We start from the raw sequence: 25,566 nt of genomic DNA on the forward strand, positions 1-25,566 counted from the left end.
GTTATTGAAAACATAGAAAAGCAATTATGATCTAGAATGTAATTTAGCCACAGATGCAGATTAAATTAAGATTTAAAATTTTAAATAGATGATGTAACTACTTTCTAATGTGTAATTTTTAGTGTGGCTTTTGGAGTCCACAGCAGAGTTTCCATAATTTTGTATCTTATTGACGAAATGCATACACACACACCTCCCACACCACACCATCGTCCCCCCTTGAATCCCAATAAATAAATTACAAATACAAAACCTTCCACACAAAATGTTTCATTTGGTACCAGGAATTTTTACTAGAACATTTTTTATTACTGTTCCATTTAAAAAGCTCATTGAATGAATACCTTTGAATTCAGGTGTCTCTTCTTTAAAATTGATAATTAGATTTCATATTTTAGGATCTATGAAATCCACACAGTCTAGCGGTCGCTTTTCACCCTTCCTGTGATTTACTACAACTCAACACAAGGACCCTGAATATTTCTCTACCACCATAAACAGATTGTTCATTTCTTCAATGTCACTCATTCCACAGCACGCCATGCCAACTGCGGCTGCAGAGACAGGCTGGCAGAGCACTTCAGAAAGCTGCTTGTCACTTCCTATAATGGACAATGACACTATTGCCTAAAGGAAACCCTAATATTTTTCAATTCCTTTATTTTTCTTAGTATTATTTTGCCTTCATCAGCTTTTGCCCTAGTTCACTATGTACTTACATCTGGAAACAAACTTCGGAAGTTAACTTTGCAACTGTTATATACACCCTGTCAGAAGAAGGCATTTCTTCTGAATTGTTTCTCTTTTGAATTAAAATGACAAAAGCAAAATTTCAAGTTCATTTATCACAGATGAAAACCTGTTCTAGTTCTTTTGTTTGAAGTATGGTGAACTAGAGTTTCATAAAAAAATGACCAGGAATAAGCATGCTAGAAGACAAATAGCTGTGAGCGCCAACATTGTTTTAATCTAAGAAAACAATTGGCTAATTGGATTTTAAAAAATACAATATAAAATATTGGGAATCAAAACAAAAACACAATATGAATTATCTTTGACGCTTAGGAAATAAAGCACAATGCAGCTGTAAAAAGATGCATCCCTGAAAGGAGAACATTACAGAACCATCTCAAAGTATGGGAGTCTGCAAAGCAGCAAGTCTTAAAAAAAGAGCCATACTTTTGTCAGGAGTCTCGGGAAGTACATTTCAGGTGCCACCTCCTGGGACCTCTGCAGTGAACACTACTACATAAGTGGCAGTTTTGATTCCAGTGAGATTTTATAAAAGCAGCAGTGACAATATGTTTTTTGGAGTGCTAGGCTACAGTACCATACAGAACGAAGAGTGCAATTTAAGATTTTCTTTTCTCTAAAAAAAAAAAAAAACGTCTAGGAAAACAAGAAATCTTTCAAATCCCATTACTGTCACCCAGGCCTTCACCCTAAAACTCCTCTCTGCACTTAAACAACTCCAGAACCTATTTCTAGTTAATATGAACTGAGGAAAAATTAGGATTAGCCTTTCAGCAGGCACAATGGACAGCTCTCGCTGTATTTGATGCATATCAGAAATTAGAAGTTCCAAATTTTAAATGCACCTACTTGGAAGAAGGAGAAGCCCGTACCTGCTGTACACCCAGCAAGTACATAGGCCGCCTTCAGATATCAAGTTGAGCAACTATTTTGTACTTTGAGGAACAGTGTGTGTTGCAATCAAAATATGGCAACTGCTAGTGCACTCGCATGCGCTTCCAAGTGACTCAAAGGATGAACACAGAAAGAAGAAAACCAAGAGTGAAGTAATGGGAAACAGTTCTGTTCACCAAGGGATTATACATAAAAAAAGATGAGGATACAGTGGGTACATACCACAGTCCACCCTGTGGTTTTACTTGCATAACCACAGAAAGGACACAAGGAAGCGGGATGGAAAATCTATCTTGACCCTAGAGGCATGGATACATGAGTTGCAAAAAAAAACAATCACAAAAGGGGATCCTTCTAGGAAAATTGCTGCTCCGGTCTCCAGCAGGAAGTTCCCCAGATAGACTAGAAGGGTTGATCTTACTCGTGATCTTAATGAAGGGAGTTTATTAAAAGGTTAGATTTATACTGGGCATAAGGAAGAAATTCTTTACTGTGGGGGTGGTGAGGTGCTGGCACAGGCTGTCCAGAGCAGCTGTGAATGCCCCATCCCTGACAGTGTTCAAAGCCAGGTTGGATGGGTCTGGGAGCAACATGGTCTAGTGGAAGGTGTCCCTGTCCATGGCAGGGGAGTTGGAATGAGATGACCTTTAAGGTCTTTTCCAACCCAAACCATTCTGTGATTCTATGAAGTGACTCATCCATTGTTTTGAAGACCAGCCAAACAGTGGGACTGGGGAATCTCCTTTGCCTGCATGTAAGTCAGAAGTGGTTGCCTTCTCAGGAAATATGAATATATCAAATAACTCTACAGTGATGACAAAGTTTCTGGGTGATTCAGAGAGTGGAAGACATGAAGCTACATTCTACAATTCAAAACAAATATTAAAAAAAAAACCAACCAACTCAGATTGGCCCCTGCAGTACAGACATGCTTGTCCCAGTGGAAGTCATACAACTATTTGCTTCTAAGTGAGGTGAAAACTGTTTAATGCATCACTGAGTAAAAATCAATTTTATTCTAGCCCCAAATGTAAAATCCATTTTGCTAAGATAACTTGATTTTCATGTTACCAGAAAATTTTCTAATTTAGATTTGTAAGACTTCTGCGTTTTCTGATAATCCAGATGTAGCGGACATGATCTGAACCTGACACACTGCATTTTGTCTTTCTTAGAGAGAGCAATATTTGATCTCACAAAGATAAGCATGTCAAAATCAAGCTTTAATTTATCATCCTTTATTTTAACAAAACCAAAACATGAAGCCAGGCCGACACACCAAAGGATGCTGGTAAAGAGAAGGAAATCACCCACTGCAAAAAAAAAAACCAACCACCCACACCCAGAATGATCGATTCGGGTCCTGAGCTCTGACACAACCCGCTGAAATCCAGCCATCCACTCCCACTGCATGAAATGCAACCAGAGTGACTGTGTGGAGCTTGGGCACACAGTCACACATATGGTGGTGATAAACCTGGTCCTTCAGTATCTGCTGCAAGGTAGCTCATGCTATTAGTCCTCATCCTAACCTAAATGCCCACCCATTCCTCCTGCAATACAGACTGGGTATATTTTGAATGTTGTTTTCTCTCACTTGTAATGCTCACAGGAAGATTTATCAGAAAGAATGTACCCCAATCTTAAATGACCAGGGTTTGTCATGGAATTTCTTAAAGCACACACAAAAGAAGGATTTTCAAACCTTCGAAGTATCCATATTACTTAATACTGCTCTACTTATGACAAATTGGAAATTCTATAATTCACAATATTAAAGAGACCTGTTATGGAAGCAAGTAAAGGGTACCATTCCAGCCAGACATAAAATCCACCACCACTGGCAGCTCCACCCCAAGGACCAGAGACCACGGAAGGAATCATTCTGAGAGCATAAAGATGTGCTTGATTAGTAAGCAGTTGATACTATGTATTTGAAACAGGCTTTAAAAAAACAGGTATGACAGTAGCAGATGCATAAAATTACCTATTGCAAAAATACTAATAGCTGACCTTTATCACCTGTACAATTTCACGTTTACCTGGGTTTTTTTGATTATGAGATAAAACAACATTTCTTACCAGGACTCCTGTTTCAGGTTATTGATAGAAAAAAATTTCCAAAAAATCTGTGAGTACTGTTATAAATTCTTAACTATAATTTTATTTAAAAGCAGGTATAGAAATCAAGAGTTTCCTGGCTCTCAATTCCGGATTCATTCAGATTGTATATAACAAAAACTATCAAATACTGAACATTGTCATATTTTATGCAGGATAATTTTTATCATGTATTTTTATTATTTTTATCCATGATAATTTTTATGCATTTTTTAAGAAAAAGTAAATAATGTTATCAGAAAATAAAGACACTTCATACACTGTTATCAAATGCCTAAAATGTCCTGGCTACATACTCAGTTAACACAACATATTCGTGTAAGACTTGAAAACACTGAAAACTTCTTTATCACTTGTAATTTAGGGGAAAAAAAAAAAAAAAAAAGCGCCAGGCTTTAGCATATTGAAGTGCTTTACTGATCAGGGTAATACAGGAACAGACTTTAATGTGGGGACTGCATTTCTTCAGTATGAGAAGAAAGATCGCTCACATTTGCTGCCTGTAAAATTTTGTGATGAGATCTGTATTGCTTCAAAGCAGGTGGAAAAAAAGAATCACACACTTCTCAATTTGTGTGACAGCAAAAAGTCTTCAGGCACTCACTAAAGCAACGCAGATGCCACAGTTTCTATAAGACTGTTAGGAATATGTTACTACTCTTACATATATTTCTGCTCTTAAAGAAAAGGTCACTGAATAAGTGGATACTATGAAACCTTCCAGTATAAAAACAATAAAATTAAATGGGGGGGGGGGGGGGGGGGGGGGGGGGGGAAGTCCACCATGAGTATTATAGTCTGGAGCAGTACAGTTTCTGTACTGTTTTTAAAAAATAACTTTTATTTCTATAACTTCTCATTCTAGGACATATAATAACAGTACCTTGGTAGATCAAGTATTAATTACAGCTCTAATAATAACTTTTGTGCATATATATATAAAATAATAGTTTCAAATAATTTCCTTACAGAACAAGATTTTTAAAACAGTTGAAACATTGGAAAAATTCTAAAAAATGCTTGTTATTTTGATGTTTCTGATTCAAGAAGTAAAATGTGCATTTCATCTTTTACTTGGGAACACACACCCTATAAAGGAACTGTTTTAAATTATACTTTTGAATGGTCATTAAAAAAACCCTGTTATTGTCAAATAAACCTGTTTATTGGTTTGGCTAGGCAGCCAGGGTTAACAGGGTTATGCCACATGCTCAGAAATACAATAAATATAATTATAGATGGAAGAAATGCAAATGCACACTTATCAAAGCAGGTTGGAACATGTTTTGTTATCAAGCACATTCAAATAGTCTTTAAATACAATTATTTTCTAGGTCAATAATCTAGTAAATGTGACCTGGGCTATTACTGTTACCAACATAATCTGCTACTGCTTTAATACACTGCATTCTCATCCAGTAAAACAAACAAACAAATCCATATTAAAATAACTTTGTTAGCTACAAAATGTTGAAAACAAGTTTTCAGATAAAGGCCTGAATACTATCAACCACTTTGGAGAGGATGTATTGGTGCTGTGTTTGGGTATGATTAACTCTGTCCACTAGTGTGGAAAAAAAAAAAAAACAATAAATTAGTTATTGCTAAATTTTCATATCAGAAATATTCTTCTGCTTGTTTCAACTAGTGATCCTGTAGAGACAACATCTAATTTAAGAACTACTGAAAGTTTTAATGGTGTCTATACTGGAAACTTTTCATTCTAACTTTCTTAGTCCAGTTTTCTGTAAAGGACACAAGTATTTTTCCTACATTTATTTACCACACATTGCAACTACCAGTCCAGTGACAAACAGCCTGCCAGTTTCTTCTTTGGGTCGTTTATGCGGACCAACCATTTGCTAGCTCTGATGTCAGCGAGGACACAATGCTCACAGCAGTCACGAGTCGGGAGTGTCACTGTGATATTATGCATGGTTGTTTGGTCCTGTGATATGAAAATAAATGGACTTCTAATACCTATAAATACCCTGTGCCTCTGGGCATAACACGGCGGGGGGGGGGGGGGGGGGGAACAACAAACCCACACAAAGAATGTCGTGGTCAGTGTCTTGGAAAGAGCCAGTTACCCAAGCAATAGACCTAGGCCAGTCTTCCCAGCATAGTTATTCAACATGGGAACACAGTGCAATTAAGTAACTTTTTACATGAATTCATGTCATTCTGGGGCTTCTCTCCCTTCTGCTTTTCCTTTCAGGTTCTGCTTTGCAAATGTGAATATATGCATGTTATTGTTTCTGTTTCTGTTTTTTCCTTATAAACGCAATCTGAGAGCTCCGGCTCCAAGACATCTTACCTATGTCTACAGACACATTAATACCAATTCAGTTGTCGAAGAGTACCATACAAATTTACATCAAGATTTTTAAATATATGTTGCTAAACACTATTTCTCATCATAACCATCAAACCTCAGCCTGAACCACATGTGCCTCTGGAGGGTGCCCTGTCGTTAAGTTTTGTACCTTGCTTGGATTACTGCGATGCACTACTTACAACATTTCCTGATGGCTTTACATATTTCTGCAACTCGGTTCCTGAGGTTGATTATTAACGTTCTGCTGCAGATAGCTGCAAGCCCCTAGTGCCAGCTGAAAGCCTTGGTTATACAGCTATTTTGGGACTGAGTCAAAGGCAGCGGTAGCATAGCTGGCAGCTACTCTACAGCCTTTCTTTCTGTCCGGGGGATTCCATGGGCCTTGGCTTGCGGTATAGATTACTGCTCAGGCAGAGGGATCACTTCTTTTCGCAGGATCACAGTGAGTTTGCATTTACCCGGAACAAACTATATCAGATAGACCATCACACCAGAAGGGCTAATGCAATATATCTGTAGATACGGCTTCACCATCAAAAAGACTATGGGTCACCTTTTCTAAGCCTGCACAGAGCAGGAACAAATTGCTTGTAGGTTATCTCTGCTATTTGTCACAGGGTCCCTCTGTTTTGGACAGACTTTGCTTTCTTCTGTAGGAGTTTGTCATCTTAAGGTTGGCATAAGCATCATCATTTTTTAAATCTTGCTAGCTTCCCAGGGAAAACCAAAGAAAAACAACAAGAACACACCACAAAAAATACCACAGAAACAAACAAACAAAAAAGCCCCAAACACTACTAACTGACTTTTAAGCAACCAGCATTCTATTGCTCGGTTTATGGTGAATGAGGAGAAATGGGATGCTTTGTATCAGCTGCTAAACCAACTCTCCATTAGCCAATGTATTGGGTACAAAGGACTTCAGGGTCTGCTCATTTCTGCCCCCCGTTTTGGTGACAGCAGTTAACAAAAAGCTGCTCTGTTCACGGCACTTAAGAGTCTGATTCTTCAGGTACAGTCCCTCAGAGCACAGTGATTAAAGTGAACAGAAAAGCTGTACTGTGAACTTGTGAAATAAATGCATGGCAGTTCTGGAAATACAGAAAGTCTCATGAACACCCTTGACTGTCACTGTTCGCATTTTGCGTACCATTCATGGTTATTGGGGAATATCTTCACAGCTAGATTTCAAAGCACCGTAACTAATCCCTGTATATTCAAGTTTGTGACATTTTATAAGACAGCTGAACTTTTAAGAAGTCCTACAGTGGAGTTTTGTTCAGCTCCTGGAACAGCTGTCCACTTGCAGCTGAAGCCACTTCCTGCATTTGTGCCACAACCAAATTCCATGCATCACTGACTGACTTTCCCGATTAATCCCTAATGCATGGCGGCATTAGTAGTGATTTGGGGTGCCGGATTAAAAATCAAAAGCTGTTGAACAGAACCATCATTTTTAATAATTCTTTCAAAGAGTTTACACAAATTCACATACATACATTACTAGTTGAAGTCGGTATAGCTGGCTTCTTGTCATCACTATACTATATAGTACGTATCTAGCTAATCTTTATGAAGTACGTGTGAAGCTTGTACCACTGAATATGAAACATATGAAAGATGCCAGCAGCAGCCTGTAGTTACAGGGCAATGGCCTGGATCCCCCACTGGTGTAAATTAGAAGCCACAGTTTAAAAGCTTCCTTGCAGGCATTTCTTAAGATTAAGCAGCTAGTTAAGATATTGGTTTGATGGAAAAGAATCAGCATGATTTCAGTCAGAAGACAGAAGAAGCAATTTACCTGAAGAAGGTGACAAAGAACTGCACCAGATCCATGATAGTATTGTGCTGTGAGAAGGCAATCTGCAAATAAAATAGAAGTAAATTACAACAATTTCAGAATCAACAGCTCTTTTTAGCCTAGGGCTTTATGGCTCCATGGATGATTAGTTTCAAGTGTAATTTCAGTCTAGTATGCACACACCTGCATTTACCATAAAGTGAGATGAGCAACTAACTCCCATGTCTTTGCCTGTGTGAAAATACAAACAATGGAATATAGTCTTTCCATTGAAGTAAAGTTAATAGAAATAGCCATGTAAAACTCGTTTGATAAAAACAATTAAAACAACATGCAAAAATATTAACAAATCATATTGATGTAAGTTGCTGGCTTTGTAGTCAACTGTTTTAACTATCACCGTTTTCCATTTTAATAAAACACTGAAGTTTTAGAAATGACAAAAGATGTCTTGTGCTTCAAATACATTTAAAATATTTTAATTGCATAATATTAAAATTCACGCATATGCTAATTTAAAAACCAGATAAATCTTGTGCATAATAAAACAAACTGTTTCAAAACAAATTATTTTAAAGACAAAGTAACAAATATTTTAGGCTGCATTTTTACAGCCTTTCCAGAGTATGCATTAATTCAACTCCTTTACTGTAATTGTCCACAAAGATTTAATAGTTATCTCTAAGACAGCATATACACACAGACACACATTCATGCTTGCATGCAATAGAGACTATAATTATTAGTATAATTACTTTTTGCTAATGTTAAGAACAGTACTTAATATTTAAGTTATATCTACAAATATCCTTAAGTCTCTGCGTCTTGTTCAGTTATTCATAGGGTATAATTACCAAACTGAAGAAATACAGAATTTTCTACTATGAATCGCACAAAGTGTTATCTAACCGTATTCCCATCCTGTTCAAATAATTGTTGTTTTTAGAGATCTTTGTGCATTTAAGGTCTGATCTTGACTAGCAATTACACCAAATGACTCTGATTCTCTTTCACAGCTCACTTGTGACCTTTTGAAATGATAATGCATGATAATCAAGGAATTTTTTAAAAATTATTTTATTTTATTTTATTTTAGGGCAAAGCTGTAGTGTAAACTTCAGTATTATAATGGTGTTACTGTGCCTTGTGCCAGCTAAACAGAGGTAACCATAGGTCAGATTACTTAAAAGTCTAAGGAACAGCATGTTAAGTACATTATTCCAGGAATAAGCACAGGGGGCACCATCATGCAAACACATCTCTAAAATGTAATTTCTCCTTTCTCTTCACTAATAATATAGAATTGCAAGCAATGCAATGGTATTCAGGAGCTCTGAAATTCAGTACAGAAAGCTTGGTAAATGAATCACAATATAATTTAGTGTACTAAACTCCTTGAGTGCTATCATCTGCCTCCTCTCTAGAGAGGAAATATAAATGTGTCTAGCTTAAGTAGATTGTTGTGTTTGCATCATGGCAAAACCTATCTGGCCTGGGAGCCTGTGGAAAAACAAGAAGCTGAAGGTCATGTGGGAATGAAGCAGGAGAGAGAAGGAACTCTCTGACTCACTAGTTAAGTTTAATCTACAATTGTTTCCTGATTTGTGCAACATAAGCAGAAATTTTAATTTCTCAGAAACTTTGACTACGGTCATGATGGATACTGTATCAAAGTGAAGGGAGATTAGGGACTAAAAATATTAGAAAGTTGGAGAGAAATTGCAGAGTCACAAAATTTTCAAAATATCTGTTAATGAGAATGTAACCTTTATTTTACATAGAAAAGATAAAATCTGAGAAAAGATCTGCAGATTAGTCTGGCCCAATATAAAGTGCATCCCAAGCATAAACAATTTATGTTTAGGAATACCTTGTATGGATAAAAAAAAGCTTTGTATGGTCCATTATAATTTTAAATACAGGTTGGATTGCCTTCAAATAATACTTAGCATTCAAATTAATTTCTGGCTTTTCCAGAATGTTTTTTTATTAACTGCTGGCTTTTCCAGAATGTTTTTTACAAATATCATACTTCAGGAGTAAAATAACACAAAGAGAACAAAAAATTCCAGCTTCAACAGCATTCACCTCTTGTGACCTGTTAAAAAGCTATTTATTTATATTATAAAATATATAAAATAATAAAATATTTCTATTTTGCATTACTTAAATTATTTTCATTCAAGGTGCCAGCAGTCATTAACAGCATCTGTTAGTCTAGAAACAGCTACAGTCAAGGGAAAGTCCTGCAATTAAAAACTGCAATCTGATCGCAATCATATCAGGAAAATTTTACCTCAGATTTCTTTAGTAAGCTGTAGTGCCTTTATTTCTCTTCTTCAACATATAACAAATAGGAAGTAAGCAGATTTACAACAATTCAATTATTTTATATGTCTATTCATAATTAAACGATTTGCGTATACCTAAGCTCAAGATGGGACAGATCGTTTTTGCACAAAACCAGACACAAAAGTAATGATTCTACATTTTCCACCTTCTATTAATCAAATCATCTACTTCAGACAATTGTGATGTTCTTTTGCTGGTGTTCATGTTTGCAAACCTGTGGAAGAACTTCTGTCTGCAAAACTTTCTAGTTTGGTTGTATGGGATTCTTTAAAATACTTGTACTTCAGAGCAAAACCACAATAAAATATAAAGTTCCATTCCAGAAATAATTTCAGACTTTAATCAAACATTGTCTTCTAATCATTACATTAGAGTTCATGTTTAAAAGATGAACTACAGTATTTTCTGAAGAACAGTACCATACATCTTAGACTAATTTCAAGACAAAATATTAACAAAAAGAATACATATTTTAATTACAAGTAGATCATGAAAGAAGCAAATACATGTGAATCTAAGCCTGACACAAAGAACCATAATACAATTAAAAATATTTATTTCCATGGTATTTTCATCTAGATATGAATGTTATTGTCCTTTTTCTTGTGCCTACATAGAGAGGGAAAAATCTTTCAGTTCCTGGTTTTCACATTAGACTTAAAGATACCGGAGATTAATGCCTATTGTTAATTTTTATTATCCCTAATTAGCCCTCAGTTTCACCAAAATGTCTAATAAGCTGATGGATCCCAGAAGTATTATCTCCCTCTTCTCTCATAAATGAAGATCAAGATCATCTCTATCATTTGCTATGGAATAGAATCACTGAGTGCCATGTGGAAAAATAATTTTCTATGGAAAAGGATAGCTTCTGTGAGTGAACATAGAATTTCCAGCATAAAACATTTCCCCTGAAGAAAGACGAACAATAACACCTCTGCTTTACAAAGCTTAACACTGAAAACTGGAAGTTAGGTTACTTATAGTACTATAAAACATTGCTTTAAACACAATTTCTCATGCAGATGCTAATTCACCAGCATTAGATTTCTAAAAGAGAAATTAGGATTCTCAATATGGCAGCTAGAGATATGGTTATGGATGCACATATATTTCAGTACCTGTCCTCAATCTATGTTTCTCTTCAGAGGCAAGCTTATAGACAGCTGTCTGTCATAAATGTTATCAAACAGTTTTCTTACCTTCACAGAAACAACTAGAAAACTTCTCATCAGCTACAACAGTTGAAGTTCTTTTCCCTGTTTGGTTAGGTTTAAAGGTTTTCCGTGACTTTATGATCCAATATTGTTACAAACATAATCACAGGTCTTCCAGAAATCTATAAAATTAATGTCTATTTTTCTCTACATATTCTGCTATTGACAGCAAAGAAAAATGGATTAATTTTAAAAATTAAGGTAAATCAGAAGTTATCATTTTCACAATGAAGACATCCAAAACTCTACCCCAAACAAAAAAGAACCATGTTCTGAGGGCTTCAAGATATACCACAAAAATCTTTAGTCTGGTTTCATAACAGTACTCAATTTTATATTCATTAGAAATTGGTTGCAGTATTGGAATATCCCTTGAATACAAACAATGCCATTTGATTTGTAGCTGACTTAAAGTGTTGACATTTGTTGCTAAAATATTACTAGCAGGTGATTATTAAATTATCAAGTTATAATGTATTTGCTGAAACAAAAACATTACAGGACTTAGAAATTCCTAGTTTTGTACTCCAGTAGGACAAAGTCTAATCTCAGCAACTGGTTCACAGAAAAACCTAGAAGCTGCTTGAGTTTCCCCTTAGCTTTGTGCATTTAAAAAAAAAAATTTTTAAAAAAAGTTGTTGTGAAACACCTCCATCAAGAATGAAAGCTGTCCTATGATTAGAGGATCTCTACCTTGAGCAATGTGACAAAAGACAAATTTTTGTGGGGTAGTTTGGAATGCTCTTATGGTGGTGAAAGTCCAGCTATGAGGATCTACAGTAACAAGTAACAAGAAAGAGCTGTATGCAGTAATATTTTTTTCCACAAGATAGAAATAGGTTAAGCTCTTTTTGATGCTCAGAACAGAGGACCCCGAACCAAAATAGAATTTGGGAAGATTGGTCATTTTTTGGATATTAGATCATATATACCTTTCTTGCGTGGAGTAGAAATGCTAGGCAAGGGAGGAAGAAGAGTTGACAAGGTAGGCAGGTTGTAACAAAAAAAGGGATGGATAGTTTATAACCTATGAAACAGAGAGATAAGTGTGTGCAAGGAAACTATAATGTGACATAAAACTCATGCTTCTGCTAAAGCCAAAGCTTTGTGCATCCTGAAGCCAAGGTTCATCTTGTGAAGGAGTTGTGAGGAGCAGCAATGAATCCAAACTACTTCTCTCTAAATTAGAGAAACATCAAACACTTTCACACAGAGGCTAAAAATGCCACATATCTATTCTATATATTGGCTTTCCTAAAACTTGAAAATGAAATTTTAAAGTAAATGTATCTGAATTTTGCCACGTGGAACATGGCAAATCTAGTCAAGTGTGGGATGCTAGTCAGAATTAGTCAGCTAGTTGATAATAATCAGCAGAGGTAGGAAGGCAATTCATAGGTGAGTGATTCTAAAATAGATGTGGGACTCTCATAACACGGAATAAATTACCCTATGGAGCTGCCGTTTCTCTCTGCTAACAACATAGGGAGCGTATGATTAGTTTAGACTATAGACCTAATGTCAAACTTAGAATATAAATAATGTTAGGTGAGATAAATTTCTCCCATAGTTTCTAAGAACTGATTGGGTATTTCTGCAAAATAATGTAATGCTAACCCAGGAAAAAGAAATATTTCTTCTTGCTAGGACAAAATGATCAGAGAAGCAATACATAACTAAGTGCCTGCTCACAGAAACCCATTGCTTTTTACTGTGTTGATGCCAGTAAATAATTTAATCTAATGTTGACAAACAGTCCTCCCAGATGATGAGAATGAGTGACAGCAAAACTTTCATACAGGTAACAACAAAAAAAATGAAAGATAAAGAAAATCAAACTCGGAATCATTGCCTTCACCATCAAGATTTGATAAACAGCTTTCATAAATTATCTCTGCATGCTGAAGTCCTGTCTCTTATGATGGCATACACTAGATTATCCAAATCCCCACCCCTTTCTTTCTCAAACAACGTAAAAATTACAGGATATTATTTCCACTATTCAGTCATGAAAGGCTGAAAGACAATCTAGGTTTGTATTCCAGTGAGATGAATGACATTCCTAAAGAAGGTTTTTACAGCTTTATTTTTTCCTGCCTTGCACTTTGCCTATTGAATTAAATAGGCATACACTGCTATTTCACTGCCTTATTTAATTTTGTGTTCATGTACACATGCAGACAAATGCATGCCACACAGAAACCCTCAGTTCAGAACTTCCAGGAAGTGAAGCAGAAAATCTGGGGGAGGGGAACAGTTATCTAAGTTACAGTTTAATTCAGTATGCAAAATATCTTCGTTATGATAAATTCAGACATTATTAAGAAATTGAAATAATGAGTGTTAAAGTCAATGAGAGAATGAAAGAAAATGAAAAGGCATAGACAAGGGAGAAACAACGCATTTCAAAATCAAATAAAAAGATGAAAAGTAATCGATGTAAAGACATATAATACTGGAAAGTTATTTTAGCCATAAATCTTTGCAGGATTGAGTTCTTCTACACACTGTGTGTGAAACAGCAGATTTCTAGATAAAACCTTCTGAAATTCTGGTTTTTAAAAGCTCAGCTAGATTAAATGGACAGGCAGGAAAATTAAGTATAGAAGTGAAGGGAATGGATTGAGGGAATTTGTCAGGCATAGCTTAATGACTAAATTCTACTACAAAGAGAAACATTGCAGAATGATAGGGTTTTGCTCATCAAACTACATTAAGGAAAAGCCATTTCTATCACTTGCTAGAATCAGATTTCTCTCTCTCTCCATCTTTCTTGTTATGACTTCTTATGACATCTTATTACGACTTGACAAATTAGAGTCTCCCACCAGGAGAGCTGCACCTGTTTTGGAGTGTGCTTTCATATGTTATGTTAGCATCACAGAGTCATAGAAATGTGGACTGGAAGAAACACTGCAAGCTCATATGGTTCAACTTCCCACTGCAAGCCAGGCTACTGTCAACCCCAGATAAGGTCAAGTGTCTTTTTCCAGATAAGTTTTGAAAACCTCTAAGAATAGATATTCCACAGCCACTCCCGGAAACTTGTTTCAATGCAGCACTGTAAACATAATGCATTTTTTTCTCATGTTCAATGTGAATCTCCCAATGTGCATCTTGTGACCACTTCCCCTTGTTTTATCATCTGCTACTACAGAGAAGGATTTAGTTTCATCATCTCTGTGACTCCTCCACAAATAATTGTATCCTGCTATTGGAGGCTCTTTACCAGACCCAACAAGTGCAAGCTCCACAGCTTCAGCCTACTTTGTGTGCTTCAGGCCCCTAAAAATCTTTGTGGCACTTCTGGACCCCCTCAGCTTCTCAATACCCTTTCTGAAACGGGACACCAAAAATTGGAGTCTCATTCCACATGCAGCCTCACCAGAGCTGAGTAAAAGGAGATAATTTTCTCTTAATGAGGCCCTACAGTTGGATATTGCCTGAACTGGAATGAGAATATACTCTTGGCTAATATTCAAGGTGATATTAGATAATTCCACTCCGGTTAGGCCTTTGTACTTCTTATAAGGCTGCATGAGGTTTCTGTTAACTCAGTCCTCAAATTCCCAAAAGTCACCCTCAATGAAAGAATGAAAGCTCTACTGTTTGACATGCCAAACCCTCTCCCTCTCAACATCAACCCATTTTTGGTCTTCTGATGAAAAAAACAACCCGCTCATGTAATGTTTACATTTTTCAAAATAAAATGCATTCTTTGTCCTTTTCAGATGTCTTGAAATGTGTTTTGTTTTGTTTTTTATTTTTTTGTAGAAGCTGGTACCAATAACAGTCACACTATGGATAAAACAATGACAACTGCATGCTCATCTTCAAGCCTCTTAAAAAAATTCCACGTTCCTCTGACCTACAGTGCTATCCTTACAATCCATGTTCAAGTAAGCATGTGTTAAAATCCCTTTCTGATTTACTTCTATTCATAAAGCAATCTCCATTCTGACAACGTAATTTAGATTTTTTTCCTGTCAAACCAAAATTAGCTCAAGCACTGCCTGCTGATATTACATCTAAAGAGTGTGAGAAACTACCCGGGTGCTGTGCAGTAATACCTTCATTCTCATCTAATGTGGCATGATTGATGGGCTTGCAAAACATCAGGAATCCTTGCCCATAATAGAAAATCCTATTCAAACAACTGGCAGACTAATACAACTCTAGGATACCATACTAAGTCAAAACTGCAAATTCTATTTATTAGAAAAATAAACGTAGAATATCTCCAACTTTATACATTGTTTATGATTCTATGCAAACCAGCTGCCATCACAGATTAATTTTACTCCTCAAAGTGCTGTATATTTCTGACGAAAAATGGTTCTATAAAAAATATTGCATTAAAAAAGATAGTAACATGACTCTCTTTTAACTCATCAAAACCCAAGTGCTATCTCTTCTTGAAAGATACCTCCTAAAATGCAAAAGACCCATACGATGTTTTCATCAATGTCAAAATGGAATTAGCATTGCAAGTTTAAATCTGCTGGTGCTGGCACATTATTGTCATACTGCTCTGTCAAACTGTGGCTAAGTTGATGAAACAATTTGGCTTTCGTCCAGGGTTCTTATATCTAGGAAAATGTCCAGCCTCTACCACTAAACATCTAAATTTTAAGTCACATTACTGTAATTACTGAGGTCACAAGATGGCTATTTGGAATATATATTTTATAGAATACACACAGATTATTAAAAGAAAAAAATTCCTGGACAATGAAGTCAGAATCACAGAGTCAATGCTACCGTGTCAGGGTATGTTTAACTTTATAAAGTTGTCTGATGGATCTGAGAACATCTCACTGAGATGAAAGGATCACTTCACAGTGGTTAACATAAAGTGCAGAGTGTGGATCAGAACTGTTTCCCACATGAAGAGTTTAAAAAAAAAATATCCCCCAAATTCATGAAATACAAAGTTCCAGTACACACCAGTCAGCACTGCAAGATCTCAGCTCTCTCTAGCGAACCTCGGGCAGAGCACTGCAGGCACAGCTAGAAAAGCTGTACCTTCTTCAGCTGGGCTAAACTTGCTGGTTGGGCAGCTAAAGCAAATACCTGCCATGCCCAGCTTGCACTAAGCCAGTTCATCTACACTTGGCATCCTCTTCACTGACCCTTGACTCAGGGTACCTTTTTGCAGCATCACGTGCACTTACCACTGTCCTGCCATACAGCACATGCAACCCAAAATTCTACAAAAATAGGCTGTTGTGTTTCTTAGTTTGCACAGTCCACTAAATTTAGCATTGAAGCAAATAGTCTATATTTTTTGAATGCTGACAGACTGGGCAAAAACAACCTGTGGAAAGTGCATGCAAATGAAAGGGGAAACATAATTCTGTGGAACACAACACGCCTGCTAAAGCGACACACTCAGGCAGTCATTCCCATGCCTACTGCCACGCACCTCTGCTGGAAACATGATGACATTAAAGCCCCAATTAGGTTCTTATAGCCTACAGGAGAAAATTAACAGTCTGGGAATAAGGCTGCAGGTATCTTAACTCTGTTGTCTTTACATCCAGCTTTTCTGATCTAAGCAGGATATTGGATGTTGTAGAAGGATAGACAAGTGTGAAAATGCTACACTTATTTAAAGTTGTAGGCAGTTAATAAACCTGTATTAGGTCTATTAAAAAGCTTACTGTGCAAATGACTGTAATTTACAAAGGTATCCAGACCACTTAGCATAATTGACCTTTTATTATCTATCAATATGTAATTTGTTTACTGTTCTGGACTATTAAACAAAAATAAAATTCAAAAGTAATCAGATCAAATTAGAAAACAAGAAGAGCTTGTCAGGGGCCGGGAGCTCCCTTAAGACTGGTCACAGAGCAATTGATTCTGGCTTTTCATCTTTAATGACTAGATTTTGGTTTTACTGTGAAGTAAGTAGGCTGGAGTTAAAAGTAACGTGACACTGCACAGAAGTATAAACAGTGGCACTGTACCACACCAAATGTATTTGAAGAGTTTATGAAGTTCAGGTTAAAACATCTGAAGGAATTCAAAGTAAATGTGTTGAACTATTTTCTGTTTTTAAGGCGGCTTATAGCAGTCTTGCTTCTAAAAAATGTCACATTTAAATCTAAAACCAAAATATGAACTTATTTTCTGAAAATTCAATTAGTTGTTTGTGACAGTGCCAGCTCACCAAAAAATGAACCCTGCTTTTATATTTTAAAAAAAGAAATCAGATACTTATGCAAGGAGATACATCTACATCATACAGTTAAACCTGGCAAGCACAAACCTAACACCCTGGAAAACACAATATTGCTCAAATTACCAGTGTTTAGATTCGAGTCCTTCAGGCACCTAATACAAACTTGTAATTGCTGATTACAGAAACTAGAGAATATACATTTTTGGCAGGCATTTCATATGAACTAAGGAATAAATTATTTCAGAACTGACTAATTATTTTTTCCTCCATTTTTAAAGTAACAGTTTTCTCTAAACATAATTAGAAATGGGATTACTCAAAACATACCAAGTAAATATTAGAATTGCAGTACCTGGGAACTGAAATATTGACTAAAGAAAACTTGTTTATTTCTTTAAAAGACTGGTTTTTTAAAAACACAACTGTTTTTATATACAGCATTCAATGAGGATTTCTTAGTACACAGAAAATGCATCCCCAAAGAAAGGCAGAATTCTTGTATTCTGAAGTTTATAAACATGAAAAATGTCCTATTTTCTTTCCTGGATGGAAGATATTTTTCACCATTCCTAAAAAAAATTAAAAATCTACAATGAACTGTTTGAATGACTGCAGAACTTAATATGACAGCTATGGCATTTGAAGTTCATGCCTATGTGTACATGTGGAAATACATAAAACAGACACGGAAAATGTGCTGCTAAAAAGGAAAAGATTTTTTTTCCAAAATCTGCTAGGTCTTTATCTTCTTAAATATACAGTAGAGCTGTTTTTGCCAGACAATCTACTAGTTAACCCACTGGTTGGTCTCCAGTGTAATAAAAATGATAATAAATTTTTTATAGGGCTACAAAATCTGAATTTTTAAAATTTATGCAATGTTTTCTTCATTTTAGAAATCAAATACTTGGTTAGAAAAGGGAAAACATGCACTGAATTTTGCATAAAGATCATGCCATTCAAAATAATATATGTAAAATTCATTGGTGAGATGCCAAGAAAAGGGCAAAGCATTTTCTTAAACATGAAGAGAGTAATTTCCCAAAGTTTATTGTTATAAATGTAGAGCATGCTATAAAGCTGTTGGAACTGTGGAATAAAAATTTCATATTTGCAATAGCACTTTTCTTGATTACAGTGGATTAGCATATTTATGAGGTTACTCAGCCTCAGGTTTAAACCCACAAATCAAAGGTTTATATCAGCATGGGTAATGGATTACACAGAAGTCTATGGCCTATGATATCCCAAAGGTATCTGTCTTTCAGAAGATTTATGTATATAATACCACTTTGTAGAAACTGCATTCTCTGATCTTTTGCGTGGTGCTTGGTGATTCCCCTCTCTAATGTGTAAAACAACCAAAAAGCAGCGTTCCCATTCAGCAGAGAAATTAATTGATGTATCTTGTTCTCCTCCTCACCTGTTATTGATAAGGCCATGAAAGAGACTTTAACTCCTTGATGTAAATAGCACTACTACAGTGGAAGTAAAGACATTGTGAGCACATTTAATGCAATTAAACTTCTGAAAAGAGGAAAATCTGTATTCCAGCAGCTGTTCATAGAACAAATACTTGAATTTTGTTCATCCTATAAACAGCATTATCATAGATTAAACCTCAAATTTTAAAAAAATTAATCTTACTTTCTTCCTCAGAGGTGAACACTGATTATATTACTATTAATGTTAAATACCTATTGACTTCCTTTTGGCTTCAGAAAGCCCAGGATTTCAGAGCAGAATGCTAAGACAAGGAACTGAAATGCTCAGTCCTGCCTCTCATGAAAGACTCTAACTAGCCAGAAGTCAGGAAGGTAGCTCATGCAGAATGGCTTTTTCAAGACTATGCGTACCCAAGTGAAACTTCTTTATCATCACTGTGAAATGATGACAAATGAAGACACATAAATGTCTTTAAACCGTACAGAGAAAATCTCCATCAGCTTTATTATTATTTAATTTTTTTACTGAAGATCTACACCTAATAGTAAGAGAAACTGAAGCATGCAAAGAAGAGTATGGGAATCAGTTACATTTGTGTGCATGAGAGTCAAGGTATTATTACATAGGTAAGAACCTATATAATATAGAATATCAAATCTAAAAAAGGTATGAGGAAAAAAATGAAATGGATTAAGCTTTCTGTATTGTATGTATGTTCCACTGAAGGAAAAGTGTGGGGTTTTGCATGTAAGGGATGGTGTCCACTTGTCTCTACAAGGGGTAAGACTATTCTCATAGATCTGCTGCTGAAAAAAACAGACCACACTAATGTGAAAATATAAATTGCACACTAAGAAGGAAAATATATAATGTAAGGAAGCAAATTGGTTTAATGTTCTTCCTTGAAGAGGTGATCAAAATCCAGAAAGTGACAACTGAGACTTTTACAAGATAAAATGAAAAATAAATGATGAGGATTAAGAGAACACATTGTGATCCAATTTTGTTATGTTAATTTTACTCTCTTTCATTTAATTTTTATCCCTCATTTGAAACTCCTATTATATTGTAAGCTGTTATACATTTGGGAAAAAAAAAAAAAAGGGACAACTGTCAGTTCTAGATTTCACTCAACCTCACAATACATTCTGCAGAGATATAAGATTGGTATAGCATATATAATATATCATAGCATTGAATGATACATTGTCTGGTCCAGGAAAGTATTTGTAAAAGATGCAGAGAAATGTGTAATGCTAGTAAGCGGGAACCTTTAATGCCATATCCTTTAATAACTTGCAGTAATTACGTGGGGGAAATTGGATGGGTAACTGGGTTTCAGCCAGATATGGAATGGTGTAAACCAAAGAGTAGAGCAGGACCTGCTCAAATTACACTGTTTTCCAAGAAACTAGGCTAGCCATTTTGGCAACGGTCACTTCTATGAAACAACCTTTGTAACAAAAGCTTTGTAACTGAAATATAGAAATGACAGTATAATATATAAGATGTATAACTACAACTGTGATCTTGAAGTCTACCTGCAACATTCAGGATGGGTTGTTCCCAATTCATGGACAAACAGCAAGGCACTTCATTCACATTCACAAGCTTTCAGCACTGAGAGTACTTTTTATTCTCACCTTTTAAAAGCCGTATTTCCAAGTACATTTTCCAGAAGCTCTAATTGTTTAGTTAGGCATGTGCAAACAAACAGTAACCATGCGGATTTTCAGCAGCTTTAACAAAATCGAAATTGAAAGAAAATACAACACACTGCTTCTGGTAGAGCACTTTACATTTTCAGAGAGCAAAGTAAAATAGTTTTCAGGAACCCTAAATAATTATAATGCTGGCCGGAACTCTTGATATATAGTAGTGCCTTTTCCTTTCTCATGTTGAATACTTCACACCAACTTAAGGCAGGAATATTAAGATCTGCTTTTGGGGGTACTTTTTCCACTATCTATACTTTTTCATTTGAGTAAGAGCAGAGAGGGTGTCTGCAGAGCAGAATTTGATCCCAAATTAATAAATAACATCTCCCAACAAAACAAGTATATGAGTCAGGGCAAAAATCCTGCATTAAAAAAAAAAAAAACCACAAAAAACATTGAGAGAATGAATTCTTTTTCTGTTACACAGATGTGTACTTTTGAATTTTGAAACATGTCACTTGCTGTACCAAATCAATACAGCAGGGGAACTAGGCAATGAGTAAGAAACCTATCTGGAAGAGTAAGCCAAGTGATGATGGGTGTCTTCCAACCTTCCTCTATGCCTCAGTAAAAAAAATTATTCTTTAACGAGGGACATATTTCTAAAGTGTAATAAGGTAATTTCTAGGAAATCCTTTAACCAAACTTTGTTTCCTATGAATCAAAGCTACAGAATGTAGCTCTGCCTGTCCTGCATGAACAGCTTTGGACTCAAAGACTGCTTTTAAACACAGTGCATAGAAGATTAAGGGTTTTAAAAATTCAGTGCCTACAAGATTCATAACAACAGTGCATGAGAGATAGCCTAAAATATACCAGCTGAAGGAAAAACACCTACACAAGTGCACGTGTTATCAGACATCACAGAAACAAATGGAAGAAAATATTTATAAAGGCAACAATTATTCACGTTACTTGTAAACAAAATGTCAGGACAAAGTATCAGGCTTTCTGCAGAATCCTAAGAAATTTGAGGTTGCTGTTTTCTCCCATAGCTAGAAGTTTTGTAAAGGTTGTTATTGGCTGAGTTTGCCCTAAAAAACATAAACCACTTTTGAACAGCCTTTATAAGGAAAAATACTTTTTGAAAATGTGAAAATGGAAGAAGTTTTTGCTTTAAAAAAAAAAAAAAAAAAAAAGTGAAAATTTGGTTTACCCCAAAATGTTTTCCTGGAAAGTTTTAAAAAGAAAAAAAAAATCCCATATTTTCCCCACGAAATCATCGTATTTGAAAAAGTCCAATTATTGCACTCTATCAGCCTAAGCAGGCTTTTGTGAAAGTGGTACTGAGCAGAGCATAGAGGAACAAATATTAATAATGCCATCCCCAAACAGATAAATACCTTAAAAAAACAATCTAGACTATCTGGCTTCAAGGGCAGGAAGGTGTTGAAAAATAAAGTTAAGAAATTAAAATCATACTGTTTACTCCCCAAAGGGTGAATGTTCTCTTGTACAGATTTTAATGGTATCTTTCTTGCCAACAGCCATATGTAACAGATATCCTCAGAGTATACTAGGAAAGAATTTCAGTATGCTTTCTGGGACAAGAACACTGCAGAAAGATATCTTCAAGTAAATGCATTGACAAGATTCAAAAAGAAGGGCTGGTTTTCTCCTGCAAAATTCCCAAGATCATTCCATTGTACCCTGCATCCTTTTGCCCAAATCAGAATGGTCTTCATTGAGATAAGAACATACTTATAAAAAAGAGAAGATTTTGTATATTGATTATTTCTGAGAACTAATGCTTAATTGTTTTGTAGCTGCATATGATTTTGTTTTGTAATTATTTTATGCATATGTAGAGGGCTTAATGTTGATTTATGTTGTTTACTGAAATCTTGACTTAGCCCGTTGGGAAACAGTTCAATGAAAATAAACCATGTGACCATGTTCAAAGGTTACAGGGGAATTTCACAAATGAGATGTTCTATATAGCATCATTCTTTCTGTACAAGTAAATTCTCAGTAATCTTTTTTTTTTTTAAATTGTATGTTAAAGTGTATTATTTACCAATTGCCTTTTTAAACCTGAACCTAAATCAAATCAAATTGAAATACAGGAAAATCCATTTAAAGATAAGAAACTTTTTTACTGCAAGGATGATTGAAGACTGGATCAGGCTGCTCAGATAGGTTGGGTATCGATACTCCATCCTTGGAGATAATCAAAACCTGACTCAACAAAGCCCTGGACAACTTGTTTTACCTGACCCTGCTTTGAGGGGTCAGACACCATCCAGATGGTCCTTTCCAACTACAGTCACTCTGCAAGTCTATGATTAGGCATGATTAGGCATGGGATTCTCACAGGTTGTTAGTGTGGGTTATTAGGCCCCTGTGCCACTAACAGGACACCAGACAGAAAACGGATTTCTGAGAGATTTAATTCTCTTTCCATTCTTCTAAAGTTGACAAGTGCAGAGCCATCCACATTAAATGCGTTAATTTAAAACAACAAATATTATCTAATCCAGCCAAACTTAATATTCTCCATGTATTTTACCAAAGACACCTATGATTTTTATTAATTTCAAAGCAATTTCATAAAATAAGGGACATCTTGTGAATGTCTACTGATATCTCACACATAAAAAAGTACCAACTGATATTTTGATAGAAACAGAGTGATTACTTGAAGTTTGTTATATCAAAAGCTCCTGAAAAAAAATGCCCTTATTCTCCTAATGACAGCAAATGTTTAACACTGTGATGTAACCTAATAAATATTTACTGCAACATGCTATTGCAGAAGCACCAAAATAATGCTTATAGTTTCTGAAGAGCATTTCAATACTTTTTCATTATTGGTCTGAAGAATCGCATTGTGAAGTGATATCTGTTCAATGATTCAATCTTTGTACAATACCATTTATGTAATTTTAAACTGCATTTCCTAACAGACAAGCTGGAAAGCCAATCACATTTTATGACAATTAATTGAGCTTACAAACCTGATGGCACCCTTTGGCCCCTTTTGCTGTTCCTTGATTAGGGATTTATTAAACTGCTTATTATTAAAATGTAATTTAGAATGTTTATAACAACTGTTTGCAATAATTGAATGTTAAGCGTGTCCTTTATGTGAATTAGGTGAATGTGATGGCAGGTCGAATTTTACATAAAGAAAGGTTAGAATGGTCAAATTTATGTGATATAGGAAAATAGGAATGCACAGAAGAGAAGAGGATGATCACATCTAATCTCCCACAGTGAAAGGCATTCCAACATGATGGTTAGTTTGCCAAGGTCTACAGAACACTTGAGACTCATGCTGTAACTCAGATACAAGCTGATTTTCTCTTTTTTTGCCGGTATTCAAAATAAAAACTTACACGGGAATAAAAAGCCCCAACAATTAAGGAGGGAGACAGGGAAGACACCTGATAATCTTGGAGATAAAAATCCATCTGGACATGGTTCTGGGCAATCTGTACTAGCTGACCCTGATTAAGCAGGAGGGTGGACAAGATGAACTCCAGAGGTCCTTTCCAACCTCAACCACTGTGTGATTCTGAGATACCGATGAAATTAAGTGACAAGAGCTGTAGTAAGTCTATCTTCCCGATTCCTGATTTTTGGTATGCATAAAATCTTAACTACAGTATTAAAATTCTTTGCACTTAAATTTGAAACTCAATAGCTGCAAAATTCAATACAGAATGGTAATGAAAAATAATATAGATTGATATATGCTACACACATATACACGTGAATTGCTTGAAACGCCTCAGATATCGATACCTCTACAAATGGATCTACCAGAAAATCTATTAATAAGTCTGTGGCCAGCATAAACTTGTAAAGCTACTACATTAGAATCAAAAAAAGTAGTTGAAGATAAAATGCAACAGTAGTCACCAGCATGTTCTTCATGTGAATCACAACCATGAAACTTTAAACCATCTGATTTGCCCAACTAATCCCTGCTGATTTATAGTTTCTACATTCAATCAAATTTAGAAGTTTAATAAAGCACAGGAAAAAAAAAATATCCCTTCTTAGGTCTGCATTTGTACTCTACCAGATATAACTAAAATTTCTATTTACTAAAAACATATTAGTCTTAATTTCATCATCATCATCATAAGTATTTGAAAATGTCTTGTGCCAGTTCAAAGATTGGATAAAAAGAATTGGATAGAGAATGTATCAATTAAAATAAAGAATTACTACAGGAAAAAAAAAGCAGAAGAAATAACACACTAGGTCTGCATTCTATTGAAAGTCTTCACAAGCACACAGACATGCACATGTTCTCCTTTCAAAGAATGAATATTTATTAATTACAGTCAAATGAAAATTGAGAGGAAGTCTGTATACATTGTATCAGCATATCAGAAACATAATTCTTTTCAGACCAGACCCAGAATTTTATTTTTACACCAAGTCTCACATAGCTTAAATACTAAAATGTTTAAAAAGCAAAGCATCTAGAAATGTGTCTTATTTCTCAGAATGAGCACTAAAAATGACAAATTCTAAAAATAAATAAATGTAATTTGCTTGTGTTCTTTTTTCCTTTTTTTTTTTTTTTTAAAAAAAATATATATTTTCTAAATTATCTGAACCAGGACTGCCTTATCTTTCCCATGGCAGTTCAGGATCTTGCCTTTTGGTACTCCGGTACTTTAAGCATGTATTGACTTTTAATTTCTAGCAATGCTAGCATACAATAATAATCCATGAGCATTAAAGATCCAAAACTCTTCAAAATTATCTGAAAGAAGCTTATT

The 25,566-nt window shown here is 35.4% G+C and overlaps 1 protein-coding gene across 2 annotated transcripts in view; it reads right to left on the reverse strand.

The window, feature by feature from the left end:
* ATRNL1 (attractin like 1) overlaps window positions 1–25,566 on the reverse strand; it is a 526,081-nt gene that overhangs the window by 245,571 nt on the left and 254,944 nt on the right. For both annotated transcript variants that reach the window (XM_040607278.1, XM_040607277.1), the window contains exon 25: window positions 7,908–7,969. In XM_040607278.1, coding sequence (XP_040463212.1) covers window positions 7,908–7,969 — 62 coding nt within the window. The remainder of the gene's footprint in view (window positions 1–7,907; window positions 7,970–25,566) is intronic.

This window comes from Falco naumanni, chromosome 9, assembly GCF_017639655.2.
Source record: "Falco naumanni isolate bFalNau1 chromosome 9, bFalNau1.pat, whole genome shotgun sequence".
Taxonomy (NCBI): domain Eukaryota; kingdom Metazoa; phylum Chordata; class Aves; order Falconiformes; family Falconidae; genus Falco; species Falco naumanni.